This window comes from Schistocerca gregaria, chromosome 2, assembly GCF_023897955.1.
Source record: "Schistocerca gregaria isolate iqSchGreg1 chromosome 2, iqSchGreg1.2, whole genome shotgun sequence".
NCBI lineage: Eukaryota > Metazoa > Arthropoda > Insecta > Orthoptera > Acrididae > Schistocerca > Schistocerca gregaria.
This window is the reverse complement of record NC_064921.1, coordinates 428,816,213-428,836,292: the sequence shown is the minus strand read 5'-3', so window position 1 is coordinate 428,836,292 and position 20,080 is coordinate 428,816,213. Positions and strand designations below refer to the sequence as shown.

The 20,080-nt window shown below is 43.7% G+C and overlaps 1 protein-coding gene across 1 annotated transcript in view; it reads left to right on the top strand.

Annotated features, from left to right (window-relative positions):
• The window catches only part of LOC126324320 (glutamate receptor ionotropic, kainate 2-like), a 187,764-nt gene extending 168,692 nt beyond the window's left edge, over positions 1 to 19,072 (top strand). Inside the window, exons 16-17 of the mRNA XM_049994949.1 lie at positions 8,481 to 8,743; positions 14,550 to 19,072. Coding sequence (XP_049850906.1) covers positions 8,481 to 8,743; positions 14,550 to 14,705 — 419 coding nt within the window. The 3' untranslated portion in view covers positions 14,706 to 19,072. The remainder of the gene's footprint in view (positions 1 to 8,480; positions 8,744 to 14,549) is intronic.
• The last annotated feature ends 1,008 nt before the right edge of the window (positions 19,073 to 20,080 follow it).

The following is a 20,080-nucleotide window of genomic DNA, read 5'->3' as shown; positions in this document are numbered from 1 at the left end:
TAGGCATGGCTGAGAAAAAAAAGAGGTGCAAACATATGGTGACAGAGAGAGCAGAGGATGAGATGGATAAAGAAATTGGGAGGAGGAGATAGACACAGATTGAGGAAGCATGAGACGGGCAGAGAGAGGGAGGAGGAGATGGGCAGAGAGAGGGGGGAGGAGGAGTTGGACAGAGTGGGTTGAGGAATAGATGGGCAGAGTGAGAGGGGAGAAGCAAATGGACAGAGAGTGATGATAGGTGACAGATAGACAAAGAAAGGGCAAGCATGAGATGGACAAAGAAAGGATGAGGAAGCTATGGACAGAAAAAGAGGGCAATGGAGATGGACATAGAGGGAGGAGAATATGAACAGAGATGAGAGAAGAAGATGGAAGGGAGAGTCATGATAGAGGACATGTACAGGGAAAGGGGGAGAAATAGATCAATAGATAGAAGGAGGAGTAGGGGGAGGTACATGAGGTATGTTGGAGATAAAATGGGGTGGTAGGCTGGCGGAAAGGGAAGAGGGTGCAAAGAGAAAGGTAGAAGAAGGGGATTGTGTGAGATGGAAGAGAGCGAATGTGTGATGAGGCAATCAGAAAAGGGACATGTTGTGAGGAAGCACATGGAAGAGATACTAGGAATAAGGAGCCAGGTGGAAGAAGTACTGAGGGTTAGAAGGCAGATGGAAACAGTACAAAGGGAGAAAATACAGGCAGAAGACTTAAGAGTTGCTGGGAAGGGCTGAGAAGGTAGGTGGAACAGAGACAGGGTGGGTGGACAGGATGGAAGGGGGGAGAGAGAAACAGTTTATGTTTTTCTTTTCTAACAGAAGACTGGAAGCATGTATACACATTCACACACACACACACACACACACACACACACACACACACACACACACATATATATATATATATGTGTGTGTGTGTGTGTGTGTGTGTGTGTGTGTGTGTGTGTGTGTGTGTGTGTGTGTGTGTGTCTGGATGTACTACATCACTTCATTAACCTTTGGATAGATTTCAACCACGTTTCGTATACTTGCAGGTTATTGTAAGAATCACCACCTCCCACAGGGATAGGAGTGGCTGTGAAAAGGATTGCTAACACCTGTCAGTTATGCTGCCCTGCATGACTGGTGCGTTGAGTGGGTGTTCCAGGTGGTGTATATGTGGATGGACACAGCTCAACAGAGAGAGAAGGGGAGGAGGAGATGGATATTGATGGGGGAGGATGAGATGGACAGAGAAAAAGCAGAGGAAGAGATATACAGACAGAGAGGTTGAAAGAGAAGCTGAATAGAGAGAGGAAGCAGGATGAGGTGTATAGAAAGAGGAGGCAGGAGAAGATGGACAGAAATAAGGACAGAGTGATGAGGAAGAGGGGATGGACAGAGAGAAAGGGAGGAGTAGGTGTACAGAGAGAGGGGGAAGAGGAGATGATCAAAAAGATGATTAAGGGGGGGTGGGGAGGGCAAGACTAAGAGAGGGTGAGGACTAGTTATACAGAGAGGGGAGGAGGAAGAGATGTCCAGAGTTACGCTGAAGGCGGGGGTGGACAGACAGAAGGGGAGGAGAAGCTGGGCAGAGGACAGAGTCTTCTAATACATGTCTGTAATAAATAAATACCCTGACTACGCCGGGTACTTATCTAGCATATTATAAAAATGGAAATGTATACGTGATCATGAATGTGTGTATATTCCACATCTCCTCCCAAACCACTAAATCAGATTCAACTAAACTTGCTACATATATCAGTCATTGTCTGTAAAGAAGTACTGTATGAGGACACAGGTGAAAGATGGACAGGTCTGATGAAACAGGTGGAAGAGGAATGAGTGAAGCAGAAGGGGTAAGATTAGGGAAGCGATTTAAATTGTTCCTATATATAATTGTACTGTGGAATGAGTTAACCCTAGAACACCTACGGATGGGGATGGGGATAAATGTTCGAAAGAGTCTATTGGTAGTTCTTTCCTGTATTTAGGTGACTGGTAATACTTGAAAATTATGAAGTCTAAGTTCTCCTATTCGTGCTGTTCAACACTTCAGCAAGGCCGCGAGAATAAGCACTATGGCGACCCAAAATTTTTGCGATCGGTTTTCGGAATCAAAGATCATACGACAAGACTGAATATCACAGATAAATTAGTCATCTCTCTGGAGTCATATAGTGTAAAATAGCAGATATTCAGACACATATGAGTGTAACGCATGCGATATATGCATACGTGGGTTAAGCCATGGGTAAAAATCTAGTGCATATTAAAAAGCGGCTTTGACTGTTTCAAGATAAGTTCGGCACAAGTGTTGTGTGTGTGACTCACGAGTGCTGTAAATAAGGGAATGGGCCAAACAGTAGCGGATTCGAAGCGGGAAACTGCAATTCTAGTTTCACGGTGCAGGTTGCCATCTTCCACAGTGGAGGTAGGTTTTGAGAATAGAAAAGAATGATAATTATCATCTAAACTTCATATATCGGAGAGACTAATCTGATATTAGAAGCCCCACTAGCCATTTATTCTTTCCTTGCTGCCCAAGCTACTCCTGTTTATAAAAGTACTAAGCTTTGTGCTTGAATATGAGGTGCATCAAATGCACAATAACGTGTCTATGTGTCGAGCTGTAGTGGTAGTTATAAAATGCTACTATAACAGCATAAGTTTCTCCTTCACTCCGGAGACGTTTTTATCCGACTGTCAGTGGAAAAATTCTTCCAGATCTACCGTGCCATGAGACGTTTATGAGTGCCAGGTTTGACGACTGGGCTGTGGAAACGGGAGCAGGAGCCTGTGAGCTAAAGCTATGTGATAAAACTACGTTAGGATTTGTAGATATCACTAGAATGTATACGTGGGTCTGAAAAACGGAAGTTTTGAAATCTGCCTGAGGACTGTATAAGGAGAGCATTGAGATCGAAGGTCATAGGATGTTCTGGTATAAGTTCAGCACCGCATCAGGCTTAAAAAATACTGGGATAAAGGTTTTATCTTGAAGATTACTGAAGGAACGTGATGTTCGGAGAATACGAGGACAGGAGGAAATATGAGTAACTGGTAGGTTATGTAGGTGAGAGGGATGTGAGGCAGAGAGCCTAGCGCAGGGCCGGGTTTCCTAACCTTTTCAGTTGGCGGACCCCGTCTTCAGTCGAAAATCCGTGGCGGACCCCTAGTCAGTCAAGAGCACAGTAACTTTAAATTTCAGAGAGAAACCCATGGGAACTGAAAGCTTCTTAATTCAAGTGCCATGTTCCCAATGACCCCCCCCTCCCCCTCCCCCCCCCCCCCCCCCCCCCCCCCCCGAGGTAGCAATAGTCTTTGGTTTAGAGAAGAATGACAACAACCTGAAGATCAAAAATCGACTTATGAAATAGGTAGTGCACTGACAAAGCAAGTTTAACATTTAATGATGATTGGAGCCGCATACGTGGCAGCGAGCGCTGTGATTGGCCGACAAAGCTCGCTCTGCGCATGCGTAAAAGGTTTCAGCGCATGTAGCGCCGTGAGCCGGCGCACAAACGACCTCCGTATTGTTGCCAAACAGTCGATCAGAGAAGCCGCATTCTCCAGCACTAAACCGTGTATGCGTTCTCACTTAGGAACCGCAAAGGCTGCTTGGGGATACGACCTGAAGTAAAAATACACAAGTTTTTCACACGAAAAAAATAGTGATGAATTTGATTATCACATTTTTATTCAGTAACTTTACTCATTATTTTACACGATTTGGTGAAAGGTGGCGGCGGTCCCCCTAGAAAGAGCCAGCGGACCCCTAAGGGGACCGCGGACCACAGGTTGGGAAGCCCTGGAGCAGGGAATGGCAAACTGTTCGACATGAAGATCTAGTCTTGCTTGCGAAGTAAAGGCAGGTCCGTCTCACTATGTGTTTAGTCGGTTAGCATTTGTCTCTGTCAGCTAAATGCCTGCGGCTTTAGCCAACCTGCAGCTGGTTATGTTTCTCAATCAGTGCATACTGTTCTTCCTTATTCCTTACTGACAGCATATTTAGATCTCTCGTTACCTTACATTCTGAGTCATCTTCGTAGAACATAACTTAGGAAAATATTCGAATGGATAGTCATTTAGATGTTTCAAGCTAGTTAAATGTGAGACACCATTTTATTAATTGTTTCTGATATTTAGAGCCTGATGTGCAATTTGAAGATTTTGGTTTTGGTAAACCACTAGAATTTTCTGCAGGAATATTGCGAGGTGCCGGGGTCGAGAAGACTTTGTACCTCTTTAATTCAGATGCATTTTGCATGAGAATGACACATGCACTCGACCCCTTTCTTATCTACCAGCTAATTGATTATGTGCACAACGCTAACGAGAGAAAATGATGGTGGCCACTGCTTGTTGGTAAAATAAGGAGTGCACATTCACAGTAATTTAATAAAAATCGTAATCTCCTCACAAAAAGAGAACTTTATCATAATAAACAACAGGAAATGGGGTTCCGCACATATCTACGAAATGATATAAGGATTAAATATCACAATGGGATTTATTATACATCAGAAAATAAATGCCCATGATTACCAACACAAACAGTAGGTTAAATGATAGGGAATACTGAAATATTATGAGAATAAGAGTTGGCTCAAGAACAAGGGGCTTCTACTCTCTGTGATGCAATAGATTGACGATAATAACTGGAAGTCCTAATAAATCAAATATTAATCTCCCGACTATATAGCAGTATCGCAATTAGTAGTGAGAGCTCAAATGGGATCACATGGAGAAACAAGCAAGGTGACAAAGAGCAGATTTCAGAGTACCTGACGGCTCAACACAAAAGTTTTGTCTCAAGTACAGATAGTGTTGAGGATCAGTGGACAAAGTTCAAAACCATCGTACAATATGCGTTAGATGAGTATGTGCCAAGCAAGATCGTAAGAGATGGAAAAGAGCCACCGTGGTACAACAACCGAGTTAGAAAACTGCTGAGGAAGCAAAGAGAACTTCACAGCAACCAAACATAGCCAAAGCCTTGCAGACAAACAAAAATTACACGAAGCGAAATGTAGTGTGAGGAGGGCTATGCGAGAGGCTTTCAATGAATTCGAAAGTAAAGTTCTATGTACTGACTTGGCAGAAAATCCTAAGAAATTTTGGTCCTATGTCAAAGCGGTAGGTGGATCAAAACAAAATGTCCAGACACTCTGTGACCAAAATGGTACTGAAACAGAGGATGATAGACTAAAGGCCGAATTACTAAATGTCTTCTTCCAAAGCTGTTTCACAGAGGAAGACTACACTGTGATTCCTTCTCTAGATTGTCGCACAGTTGACAAAATGGTAGATATCGAAATAGACGACAGAGGGATAGAGAAACAATTAAAATCGCTCAAAAGAGGAAAGGCCGCTGGTCCTGATGGGATAAAAGTTCGATTTTACACAGAGTACGCGAAAGAACTTGCCCCCCTTCTTGCAGCGGTGTACCGTAGGTCTCTAGAAGAGCGAAGCGTTCCAAAGGATTGGAAAAGGGCACAGGTCATCCCCATTTTCAAGAAGGGACGTCGAACAGATGTGCAGAACTATAGACCTATATCTCTAACGTCGATCAGTTGTAGAATTTTGGAACACGTATTATGTTCATATAATGTCTTTTCTGGAGACTAGAAATCTACTCTGTAGGAATCAGCATGGGTTTCGAAAAAGACGGTCGTGTGAAACCCAGCTCGCGCTATTCGTCCACGAGACTCAGAGGGCCTTAGACACGGGTTCACAGGTAGATGCCGTGTTTCTTGACTTCCGCAAGGCGTTTGACACAGTTCCCCACAGTCGTTTAATGAACAAAGTAAGAGCATACGGACTATCAGATCAATTGTGTGATTGGATTGAGGAGTTCCTAGATAACAGAGCGCAGCATGTCATTCTCAATGGAGAGAAGTCTTCCGAAGTAAGAGTGATTTCAGGTGTGCCGCAGGGGAGTGTCGTAGGACCGTTGCTATTCACAATATACATAAATGACCTGGTGGATGACATCGGAAGTTCACTGAGGCTTTTTGCAGATGATGCTGTAGTGTATCGAGAGGTTGCAACAATGGAAAATTGTACTGAAATGCAGGAGGATCTGCAGCGAATTGACGCATGGTGCATGGAGTGGCAATTGAATCTCAATGTAGACAAGTGTAACGTGATGCGAATACATAGAAAGATAGGTCCCTTATCATTTAGCTACAAAATAGCAGGTCAGCAACTGGAAGCAGTTATTTCCATAAATTATCTTGGAGTACGCATTAGGAATGATTTTAAATGGAATGAGCATATAAAGTTGATCGTCGGTAAAGCAGATGCCAGACTGAGATTCATTGGAAGAATCCTAAGGAGGTGCAATCCGACAACAAAGGAAGTAGGTTACAGTACGCTTGTTCGCCCACTGCTTGAATACTGCTCAGCAGTGTGGGATCCGCACCAGATGGGGTTGATAGAAGAGATAGAGAAGATCCAACGGAGAGCAGCGCGCTTCGTTACAGGATCATTTAGTAATCGCGAAAGCGTTACGGAGATGATAGATAAACTCCAGTGGAAGACTCTGCGGGAGAGACGCTCAGTAGCTCGGTACGGGGTTTTGTTAAAGTTCCGAGAACATACCTTCACCGAAGAGTCAAGCAGTATATTGCTCCCTCCTACGTATATCTCGCGAAGAGACCATGAGGATAAAATCAGAGAGATTAGAGCCCACACAGAATCATACCGACAATCCTTCTTTCCACGTACAATACGAGAATGGAATAGAAGGGAGAACCGATAGAGGTACTCAGGGTACCCTCCGCCACACACCGTCAGGTGGCTTGCGGAGTATGGGATGTAGATGTAGATGTAGACTTGTAACAAAGCGAGCACGTGTGCTGGTGAGGGATTCAGTATAAAATTGATAAGGTCCTACAATACCGGAGGCGCAAAATACTGTACCAATACTGAAATCTGCAGCACGTCGTCAGTAGGCAGCGTCCTGATGATGTAGGCGCAGACTTCTGTCTTGCAGCAACTCTGTGTTAACCCCTGGCTGCGAAGGCTGTCCAAGGATTCTAAGTTCTTCCGAAAACGAGCGACCAAGTCGCAAGACCGTCCAAGGAAGATCAGATGCCGAATTCCCTGCCCGCGCAACCCAAGAGCGAAACCAACATTGCTCCACTCCCTAAACTCCTCGAAAACCGCGAATCAGCATTCAGTTCTGATACCTCCACACATCATTCGCGCCAATAGCGACTGTTCCCTCCAATTTCGAGCACGGCTTTATGATGTCAACTAGCCTCAGTTGCCGGCCTCGGTGGCCGAGCGGTTCTAGGCGCTTCAGTCCGGAGCCGCGTGACTGCTACGGCCGCAGGTTCGAATCCTGCCTCGGGCATGGATGTGTGTGATGTCCTTAAGTTAGTTAGTTTTAAGTAGTCCTAAGTTCTAGGGGACTGATGACCTCAGAAGTTAAGTCCCATAGTGCTCAGAGCCATTTAGCCTCAGTTTAAGTTGTCCAATCATGCCTCTGCTATTCAGCTGAGGTGCCGTTTGACCGTCTACGAAAACAACCTGTCTAGACCATCCAGCGCCAGACAGTCGCACCCAGCAGGGCACAGTCCACATGTATTCTCAGAATAAAAAGGTCAATGCAGTCAGTCGATGCCAGGAATCTTCGTTCCGGACGCGCCGGAATGGTAAACACATAAACTGCGGCGACACTCAGACGTCTCACAGGTTGTTTCGCCCTGTATAATAGGCGAAACTCGACCGACGTTTGTCGTTCCGCCAGGCGCTTAAGCCTATTGTACGAACCCCTCAGAATTCAGGGAACTGCAGCCCCCAACCGGAAATGCCGTCAACGTAGGGAAGTAACAGAACATGTTTAGGACTCAAGTGAAAAGTATTTTTTGAGCTGTCAGTACAAATATCCTCATTACAATATTATTCGGTCTGTTACTACCGTGCAATGACATAGAACATTAATAAAATTGATGAAAATGAGAGGAGACATGCAAAAGAGGGCATGGAACCTCTCAGTATCTAAGGTCCTTTTAACAGCGATCGTTATTAAAATGAATGAAAATTCACGTTTACATTTAAGTAACGCCGATCCGTATCATTCCCTGATCCTGTCATCATGATGTGGACTTTCTGACTTCGTTTTCCCATCGTTTTTCTATACCTTCGTAACATGAATTCCATATACTGATAGTTACACCATATGTGTACTTCCATTAGAAATCTAGTTGAAACTTCATGGCAGATTAACCCTGTGTGCCGTATAGGGACTCGAAACTGGGACGGTTGCCTTTCGCGGGCAAGTGCTTTATCACCTGAGCTATCCTAGCACGATTCACGACCCACCCTCACAGATGCACTTCCGACGGTTCCTCTTCCCCTACAAGTTTAAATCAGTCAGAAAGTTTCAAAATCGGTGTTCCCTTCGCTCCAGAGTCCAGTTTCTAGAAATGTCGTTACTGGAGGGCTTTGCTCAGAACTGCTTACCTGCCACACATTGTTCTCCTTCCGATGCAGACTCGCCGTACCGGACGGCGGTGAGCGGTGCGGTGCTGCAGCTGCAGGAGCGCGGCAACCTGAGCGCGCTCAAGAACCGCTGGTGGAAGGCGCCCGAGGGCCAGAAGTGCGACGAGGACGACCCGGCCAAGAACAGCACCGAGCTGGGCATCCTCAACGTGGGCGGCGTCTTCCTCGTGCTCTTCTTCGGCACGCTCATCGCTTTCGCCGTCTCCGTGTTGGAATTCCTCTGGAACTGCCGCAAGATCGCTGTAGAGGAAATGGTCAGTGCCGCTCAAGTATTCGCGCATTCTCTTGTTAAAAACTACTAAAACTCCAACGTTTTATGCCCAGTAACTACGAGGGTGAGTCAAATGAAAACCCTAAATATTTTTTCAAATATTATTTATTGTGCAGAAGTGGTACAAAGCTGTATCACTTTTCAACATAATCTTCCCCACGCTCAATGCAAGTCCTCCACCGCTTACGAAGCGCATAAATTCCTTTAGAGAATAATTCTGTTGGTAGTCCGCGCAACCACTCATACACCGCGTGGCTTACCTCTTTATCAGAACGGAACTTCTTTCCTCCCATTGCGTCTCTGAGTGGTCCAAACATATGGAAATCACTTGGGGCAAGGTCTGGTGAGTATGGTGGATGAGGAAGACACTTAAAATGCAGGTCTGTGATTGTTAAAACTGCTGTACAAGCAGTGTGGGGCCTTGCATTGTCATGTTGGAAAAGGACACCTACTGACAGCAATCCACGTCGCTTTGATTTGATTGCAGGCCGCAGATGATTTTTTAGGAGATCTGTGTATGATGCACTGGTGACAGTGGTCCCTCTACGCATTTAATGCTCCAAAATGACGCCTTTTTCGTCCCAAAAGAGAGTCAGCATAACCTTCCCTGGTGATGCTTCTGTTCGAAACTTCTTTGCTTTTGGTGACGAGGAATGGCGCCATTCGTTGCTCGCTCTCTTCGTTTCCGGTTGGTGGGAGTGAACCCAGGTTTTTTGCAAGGAAGCCATCACCTACTCGTTCAAAGGGCGAAGAAGTTCTTCACAAGCATCAACACGCCGTTCTCTCATTTCAGGAGTCAGCTGGCGTGGCACCCATCTTGCAGACACTTTGTGAAACTGGAGCACACCACTGACCCATGACTAATCTGTAAACATGCTGCAATGTCATTCAGTGTCACTCGGCGGTTTTCCTTCACTATGGCTTCAACTGCTGCCTCGTGCATGACCTGGACGAGGAACATCATTCATTGAAGTCACACAATTTGCGAACATCCTGCTCCATTCGTAGACTTGCTGTTGTGACAAACATGCATCATCGTACTGAACCTTCATACGTCGATGAATTTCAATAGGTTTTACACCTTCACTACACAAAAACCGAATAACAGAACACTGTTATCCCCTGGTGCAAGTCTCAAATGGGGCGGCCATCTTGATATAGATACTGCGACGGTATGTGTGCATCTGCACTATGCTGCCACCCACAGGCCATTCTGCACGCTGTTTGTAGCACGCTTACCAACTTACAGGATAACGGCGCAAAATTTCGATTTGTTAATACAAATTTAAGGTTTTCACTTGACGCACCCTCGTATGTTGTTACCGTCACGATATCCGTAGTCTAAAACAGCTGGGTTGAAATTCTCGCCTCGGTTTCCAGATTTGAAATTTTATATGGCTTGGAAATGGTAGAATGGTGCCTCTCACAACACCAAGGCCATAAACTTTCACCAGGTTAGTCTAACTGAGCTAGCGGTCCGTTTCTTGCGACTAGGGGGTAAACTGAATAATAAATTCTCTCCATCTTTTCCAATTCATATGAACACTGCAAGCGACTTCAGTAGCGGTCAGACCGGATGTATTCGCCTGTACGTTGAAGCTGGAATAAAATATTGATGAACGATATTACATCATATGATCTTAAATTATATGTTAATTTCGTGAATTAAATCTCAATGTTTTGAACAATATGTTGGACAATGAAGATACGTTTTACTATTTACTTCACCTTCGGATGGGAATGTTAACCTCAGCCACCCTTTGTTGTTATTCGAGAAAAAAAAGAAAAAAATGCACAGCGCTGCAGAAGCACTCATCACAACAGTCTACACAACACGTACTGATCAGGAACGCAGACAAACGTAATTCAGCATTTCAGTACGCTGCATGAGAAGAATTGACCTGCACATAGGAACACGTACCTACTGTGAGGCCGCTTCCTTTGGACGAAAAATGAAGAATATGAAAATAGTACCCCAAAGCCCAAAAATCCCAAAAATCAAGTTCCAGTTTCATAAATAAAAAAAAAAAATAAAAAAGGCCCTTTTGGAATAATGTTGCTTAAATAGTAGTACGTCGATAGAACAAATTCAGTACCAAGTAGCTTAGTGTTTTGAAAAAGATAGAATCCCATTAGTTTCAAAATAAATTCATAGTAGATCGCAAAGTACCGTAATTAGAAATCACGGAGTAGAACGAACGATCTCCAAGAATACTCCTTATGAGTATTCTTTGAGAATCGTGTGTAATACCTAAGAAAGAGACGTGCACTCTTATTGTGTTACGAGAGTTTGCCGGGGCAAGTCGTACCTCAGCGTGTGCTCGTATACGTGGGCGCGACGAGATTGTTTTTTGAACACTGAAGATTTGCGATCTACCTCGACGCACTGAACATGCAAGAAGTAAATCAGTAATTTCAAATAGGATATCACGTAGAATACAGATAGTGAAATATTCGAAATTGTCTTAAATTGAATATTTTCAATAAAAGACTGGACATTACCCAAAGTTAGAAACTTTTAATGATGGACCGATGTAGAGACTAAACTTTGAAACCGAATTCTGAGAAAGAATTAACTTTTGTAAAATCAGTTAATGGACTCTGGAACTTGCATAATAGTTTGGACTGAAGTATACGTTGTTAAGTGCACCCAGATAGGAAAAGCTACTTCCTTACGGCAAAGTTAGAATGTGAAAATAGTGCAATAAACGAGCATTCAGTGTTATTACTGTGTTAATAACTTCTTTCAATCCTTTCAATATTGTGTACTCAGTAAATAATTATCCGTGCGACGACATTGATCGTGCAAGGAACGCGGCGTGCATAAGTACGCTTTGCCGCATTAACAAATTATCGCTCTGTTACGAACTATTAGGCTCTAGTAAACTGAAAAACTTTAGAGGAGATATTGGTGTTGTGTATGTACTGAAGCTATGATTAATACCGGAATAGGAACTGATATATCCCTACGTGTAGCTGTGTTTAAATACGCCGGGGAGCACGTAATTGCTTGACCTGATCGAGACAAATAATACGCACTCGGTGGGATTTCAGTGCAGCCCAAATAGATTTTTTACATAACGCCAATGTATACAGCTCTACCGCTAGTTAGTCAGACTGCGACGTTATACTATATCTCTTTGAGACAAGTGTACATCACCCTACAGCGTACATTTTCAACAGGCCTCCGCAAGAGCTGAGAATTTTGGTTGTTTCCAATTTATTTTATTGTTTTGAAAACCACTATTTCGTCAATTATGGTTTATGTGTGTATCGACACATCATATATATTTTAAACTTCCATCCTACGTATCGTATACACCTTCACACATACACTGCCAGGAAAAAAGTCATTTTATTGACAAGTGAGGTTATAGGTAGTTCAGCGTTTTAGGAGTATACCATAACAACTTCATACCAAACGAAAAACAAATGTCACAGTAAAGGCTGGCCGAACTCATCATTACACAGTGTATCTCCTATCCCCAACCCATCCCGGCGGCAACACAGGCGTGTATTCTCGCATGAAAACGATCATAATGGTGCCGAATGGCATCCTGCGAGGTCTACGCAATACATGTGTACGTCCATCACTCGTATACAGACAGAACCTACTAAGAACACTGAAGACGACAGAACGCCTCATTCTCCATTCAACTCTTTCACGTCACCAGAGCTGCCATGCTTGGCGGCATCGTGGTGTCATTGGTAGCCTGGCCATATTTACATGAGTTTTTTTTTTCTTATTTTACACGTCTTGTTCCGTAGGATCAAATAGAGGAACAAATCTCCAAGCTCATGAAACGTGTCAGCGCGTGAAATTACAACATAAAAGTATTAACGAGATAAAATAAAATGTTTATGTATCCAAAAGAAGACACGTTTATATTCAGCTCGTGTCCTCTGGGTGTTTCTCACTAGCCAGCATGTTTAGGATAGCTGTATACACATGCCTATGCGTGATTACTCCTGCTAGTTTCGGCATTTCTGCCACATTCTAATCTTCCCCATAGGCTGTGCTATTTTTGAGGAGGTCCGCGACCTCTTTGACTTTCTGGTTCATTGGAGGACGGATGTGCTCGGTGTTAGGATTAGCGGGTTCCCTTACTGGGGTCAGTGAGCGGTTTCTTTGACATGTAGCAGTTTGTGGAAGTAATTAGCTGTTATTGATTATAATTATATTATAAATATAATTATAATTATTAACATTAATTAACCTATTTAATGTTGTCAAGATAATGTTTCATAGTAAGGTAAAAATCTACCTATGACCTAATGGATTAACATTAAAACAAAAGAAAAACAATGAAATTGGTAAGTACTGTTACGAAGTGCCAGATGCAAAAGAGGAGAGTCACCATTACCATGGCTGATATAATTTAGACGAGATTTTCTAAGGTTGTGTCTGTGTCGAGGTATACTACTGGCCATTAAAACTGCTACACCACGAAGATGACGTGCTACATAAGCGAAATTTAACCGACAGGAAGAAGATGCTGTGATATACAAGTCATTAGCTTTTCAAAGCATTCACACATGGTTGGCGCCGGTGGCGACGCCTACAACGTGCTGACATGAGGGAAGTTTTCAACCGATTTCTCATACACAAACAGCAGTTGACCGGCGTTGCCTGGTGAAACGTTGTTGTGATGCCTCGTGTAAGGAGGAGAAATGCGTACCATCACGTTTTTGAGTTTGATAAAGGTCGGATTGTAGCCTATCGCGAATGCGGTTTATCGTATCGCGACATTGCTGCTCGCGTTCGTCGAGATCCAATGACTGTTAGCAGAATATGGAATCGGTGGGTTCAGGAGGGTAATACGGAACGCCGTGCTGGATCCCAACGGCCTCTTATCACTAGCAGTCAAGATGACAGGCATCTTATCCGCATGGCTGTAACGGATCGTGCAGCCACGTCTCGATCCCTGAGTCAAGAGATGTGGACGTTTGCAAGACTTCAACTACTTGAACGAACAGTTCGATGACATTTGCAGCAGCATGGACTATCAGCTCGGAGACCATGGCTGCGGTTACCCTTGACGCTGCATCACAGACAGGAGCGCCTGCGATGGTGTACTCAACGATGAACCTGGGTGCACGAATGGCAAAAAGTCGTTTTTTCAGATGAATCCGGGTTCTGTTAACAGCTTCAAGATGGTCGCATCCGTGTTTGGCGACATCGCGGTGAACGCACATTGGAAGCGTGTATTTGTCATCGCCATACTGGCGTATCATCCGGCGTGTTGGTATGGGATGCCATTGGTTACACGTCTCGGTCACCTCTTGTTCGCATTGGCGGCTCTTTGAACAGTGGACGTTACATTTCAGATTTGTTACGACCGGTGGCTCTTCCCTTCATCCCGTGGACACAGAAAATATTCGACTGCTGCTCTGGCCAGCACATTCTCCAGATCTCTCAGCAACTGAAAACGTCTGGTCAATGGTGGTCGAGCAACTGGCTCGTCGCAATACACTAGTCACTACTCTTGATGAACTGTGGTATCGTGTTGAAGCTGCATGGGCAACTATTATTGTACACGCCATCCAAGGTCTGTTTGACTCAATACCCAGGCTTATCAAGGCCGTTATTACGACCAGAGGTGGTTGTTCTAGGTACTGATTTCTCAGGATCTATGCACCCAAACTGCATGTCAGTTCTAGTATAATATATTTGTTCAATGAAGACCGGCTTATCATCTGCTGTTCTTCTTGGTGTAGCAATTTTAATGGCCAGTAGTGTACATGGCGAATTTCATAAAGGGATGTGACTTTCGACGTGTGTGCCGCAGATGACGCCGTGGGAGGCGGTGGTGTCGGAGCTGCGGTTCATCGTGCAGTGCGGTCTGGACGCGAAGCCGGTGCGCCGGCGGCGGGAGCCCGCGCCCAGCGACTGCAGCGACTCGCGGCTGCACTACGGCAGCCTCTGCAGCAGCGGCCGCAAGTAGGCGGGCGTGGACTCCAGCCGGCAGCGGGCGGCGTCGGGCAGCCTGACTACGCACACAGTGGCACTGTTGACGTTCCTGCGGCTCGCTCCTCCTCATTGTGTTTAATGTATTTGAGTTTCTAGCAGCGTTAACGATTGAGTATTTGCGGACAGTGTTTCGACCGCTGACCCCTTGTCACCTCAGTAAGATGTCCGGGCAGTGGTCTAAATTCTGTGTGCTGCTCTGATTGCAACCGCACCGTGAACTACCCATCAAGTAGCACACTGTGTAAAGCCGTATTGAACACACGTTCCACGCTATGAATCAATTTTCTGCCTGTGCTCATTCTCATATTCGGTGAAATAAATGTCTCCTTGGCTTTTTTATGGCGGATAAGATGACCCATATACATTGTAAGACAAAAATAGACGACGTACAACCAGATAATTTTCCGAATGGGACGCAAATAGGTACACGTGATGTACATGTATCACTTACAGACAAACAAATACGTACAGTCTCAGAAAAAGTGAATTATTCACAAATTAAGCAAGTCAGTAACGCGATGGTCCACCTCTCTCCCTGTAAGCAGTATTTCCGCTTGGTATTCGTCGAGACCGTTGTTAAATTGAAACGCGCCCTTAGAAAAATTATGAATGACTGCGCTGGTAAACATTCTTCCGTTATTTGATTTTCAAACAGCTGAGCCAAACTGAACGTACTCAGATATTTCTCTCTTTACTTATTCTGATCGTCGCTAAACAACATTTTTAGCGCAACGCAGTCCGAATTTCAATAATTCCCACAAAAGAATGGCCCTGACTAACAATAACCTATACCTTTCATGAATCACTTGCCTCACAAAGATCTTTGTTACTCGAACTACTGCAGTACAGCGAGTGCCACTACTGCCAGCTAGATAAAAGATTCTAACTACTGAAGGCACTAACTACTGATATGCAGAGTTAGCAAATGAAAGATTTTGATAGAGAACAAACAATGGATTTACACTAATAATGTTGAAAAGTCATCATATAGGTATCTATCAATTAATGACGTCCATCTTTACAAATTCTCTTTTTCTGGCGGACACACGTCCAGGTCGTCCGCTTACAGTAACCTCTCAAAACTCTGGCGTCTCTCTATCCACATCCGCCACTGCTGGCGGGCCGGCCGCGGTGGTGTAGCGGTTCTAGGCGTTCAGTCCGGAACCGCGCGACTGCTACGGTCGCAGGTTCGAATCCTGCCTCGGGCATGGATGTGTGTGATGTCCTTAGGTTAGTTAGGTTTAAGTAGTTCTAAGTTCCAGGGGGCTGATGGCCATAGATGTTAAGTCCCATAGTGCTCAGAGCCATTTGAACCCACTGCTGGCGGCTCACCTCCAACTGCACAGCGCTACGCGCTGTTCACATCCGACTGCCCAACACTACAATAGCGAATACTCCAACAACGCCAACCAACCACAGCCTGAACACAGCACAGTGAGTGATTTTCATACAGAGCGCTACGTGGCGTTACCAACATAAAAACCTCTTGACCGACATTGTGCCAAATTCTGTCCAGTTAGATCACAAAAATCCCGAGCTCGTTGGAGGGGCCTGCCCATAATGCTCGAAAGGTTCTCAGTTAAGGAGAGATCCGGCGCTCTTGCTGCCTAAGGAGGGGTTTGACAAGCACGAATAGAAGTATTAGAAACGGTGACTGCGAGCGGGCGGTCATTACGTTACTAAGACAGCCCAGTGTGGCATGACATAAAGAGCAGCAAAATGGGGCGTAGAATATCGTCGACGTACCACTGTGCTGTAGCAGTGCCGAAGATGACAGCCAAAGGGCGTCCCGCTATGAAAGGAAATGACACCCCAGACCATCACTCCTGGTTGTCGAGCTGTATGGTGGGCGACATTCATGTTGGTATCCCATCCCTGCGTGGGACGTCTCCAGATATGTCTCCAGCCTGTAATGGTCTTTGGAGTAGAATTGTCATCAGTGATAAGTCCCGCTTGGAAATGAACACCGATGACCAGTGAAGACGTGATGGAGATGTCTTCGACAGTGGTGGGATACCAAATGACGATGTTCTACGCCCCGTTTTGTTGCCCTTCGTTGCAAGCTATACTGGGCCAACATTTCAGAAAGATAATGCCTGCTCACACACCTTGGCCAGAATGTCGCCAGATCTCCCCCCAATTGAGAACGTTTCGACCATTATGGGCAGCAACCTCCAACCAGTTCAAAATTTTGATGATATAACTTGCCAAGTGGACAGAATTTGACACGATATCCCTCAGGAGGACATCCGACGATCCTGTCAATGAATGCAAAGCGCAATAACTGGTTACATTAGGACGATTGGTGGACCAACGTGTTACTGACTTGCTCAACTTGTGAAGTTCTTTTTCTCGAATAAATCCAGTTTTCCGAAACTGTAATCATGTTTGTACATGTACATCACAGCTACCGATTTCCGTCCCATGTCCCATTAGGGTAATCCCTTCGTGGCCGGAAGCATAAGCGACCATTGCAATCAAAATAAGCTTCGCATGTGAAAGGGGTCGATGTCGAGAGAGAAAGAGAGAGAGAGAGAGAGAGAGAGAGAGAGAGAGAGAAAGAGAGAGAGAGAGAGAGAGAGAAGGGTTGTTTACTCTTCTTATGACGCCCAAAATTCTAGAAAAGTCAGTAGCCCCTCCGGAAACATGGAGCTAATCCATCCGCTATCACCAACAGAAGTGACAGACGACCTACCTCTCAAGGAATGTCAGTATGTATTTCCGTGTCAGTGTAGCATTTCGTATAAAGAACACACTACTGGAATAGCCGAGAAGTGCTAGAAACACTAGCAAAAAAGGTAAGCAATTCGGTTAGCATCGAGCACTGTTTGAGGTTTCTCTTTGCTTGTACCATATTTCAAAAGCTTGTATTAGCTTCTTGTCCGAATTTCTTGTCCGAACGTTTCACTTCTGTGCATGCCTACACTCCACAAATATATCTTCAGAAAAGACTTTTTAACATATGTATTTATATTCTATGTCAACAAATATATGTTTTTCAGAATTATTCATCACGCCGTTACCAGTCTGATTTTATATCCTTTCTACTTGGACCATCGTCACATACTTTGATGTTGAAAAAATAGTGCTCATCTACTGCTTTTAGTGTAACATTTCCTACTATAATTGCCTGAGTACCATCCAATGTAATTCGAATAAATACGAATACTCTTCTTTTTCTCTAGTCGATTTTCATCTTATAGTCTCTTGTAGGCACTATACCTTCCATTCAACTGCGCTTCGAAGTTCTTTGTCGTCCTAACAGAACTGCAATGTCACCAGTAAATCTCAAAGCTTGAATCTCTTCTCCTTGAAATTAAATTTCCTTTAAAAATTACTTCTTGGTTCCCTCTCAGCTTCCTCAGCGTACAGATTGAATAACATCGAGAATAGGCTACAACACTGCCTCATTTCTGCTTTCATTGCATGTCCTTCAAGTCCAATAATTGCGATCTGGTATCTAGACAGGATGTAAATAACCTTTCGCTTCTTGTATTTCATCCCTAAATCTTCAAAATTTTAAAGAGTGTAATCTAGTCGACTGTCAGGCCATTCTCTAAATACGAAACTGCAGTAAACCTTGAATTACCTTCTTTCGACATATTTTCCGAGGTAAGTCACAGGGTCAGAATTGCCTCGTATGCTCCTACATTTCTCCAGAAATCACATCAGTTTCCAATCTTCTATAAGTAATACACATCAATATTTTGCAACCCTGAGTTATTAAGCTGATGGTTCTGTAAAATTCACACTTGTCAGCATACGTCTTGTTAGCAGTTGAAATTATTACATTATTGCCTACATCTTGCATACCAGGTAGAACAGTTTAGACGTGGCCGCTTCTGTGACAGAAATCAACAATTCGGTGGAAATTTTAGGTAGTCTGTGGACTTTGTAACGGCTTAGGGCTTTCAGTCCTTTCTCAAATTGTTCTCGCAGTATCGCAGCTCCGTTCTCAATCTAGCTATCTCCTCTTCTTTTTCTAAGTTACTGTCATCAAGTTCGTTTCCCTTGTGTGAACCTTCTATACACTCCTTGCACTCTTTAGACTTTTCATTGTTTGGTACTGGATTACCATCTGAACTTTTTATGTTCGTACAAATGTTTCACTTTCCTTCAAATATCGCTTTAATTTTCCATGCTTCTAGAGTTTTGTACATATCCTCTAGCAATTCCTACTTTCCCATTTTCTACTTTCTGTCAATCTCATTTTTAGACGTCCGTATTCCGTCTTGCCTGCAACGCCTCACACTTCACAATGTCGCGGCATCAAAGAATCGACCACTGAAACAAGATGACTAGGTTGATAGTCGAAAAATTTTGCGCAAAAAAAAAATAAAATAAAAACCGGAAGTCAACATGGCTAGAAATACGAAATACCATCAATGCTAGCGACAGTCAAATAACCATTGTAGTTAACCATATGACGACACAGCTCAAAGAAACGGCTTCAATTGACATACTACATCAGATGCAGACCACCTAAAATGAATTGATTAATTACAAAAACGAAAAACACTGTGTTGTAAATATAGAATTATTTCAGATTATTTGGCACTTATGTAATATTATATTTTAATGAACAACAAGCACAAATAAATAATTTTTAAGAGAGGTTATTATTTCAAACTGGCAGCTCTAAAGAAATATTCTCATTTCTGACTGACAGTTTCGGCTTTTGTGTCGTTTCCAAACAGCTGGGGTGCAGACCTGGTGTCAAACTCAAATCAGATTAAGTATAATTTCGTCGGTATCTCTAACCTTACGGAACGTGCCATGCATCAGGTTCACATAACAAGTGCACTGTGACGTTACACTGTCTTCTGAACAAATGATGAGACATAACTAAATAAATGATCTTGTACACATGATGACAATTATGAAAAAGTAAGCGATCTATTGACCTAACAGGTACTGATTAACGACTTCATGTAACGCCAGACGTTCATATGCTTGAGTGGTGAGATTTCGTTTCGTAGCAAACAATTCTCTGCTTCTTTTCCTCTGCAATGAGTTGTATCATTGAGCTGTATTACAACCAGTTCAGATACACACATCCTACCGTTTTTCATAAGCGAAATAAATGGAGAAATACGTATTGTTTAGAAATGGCACAAAACGTTTTTGCTGTTGCGGTTTCATTCTCGATCTCAATGATAGTGCTGGATTTAAAGTGTTCCTCTACCGCCATATTGCCATTATTTCTATTTTACAAACAAATGAATAGTTGCTTCATTACTCGAGAAATTGTTCCAGTCACACTGTCGTTCTTTTCAGCAAATGTCGAAAATTCTTACAAAACGTCTGCAGAGCAGAGCTTGTAGTTAGCTTAGGTCTGCTGCAATCATT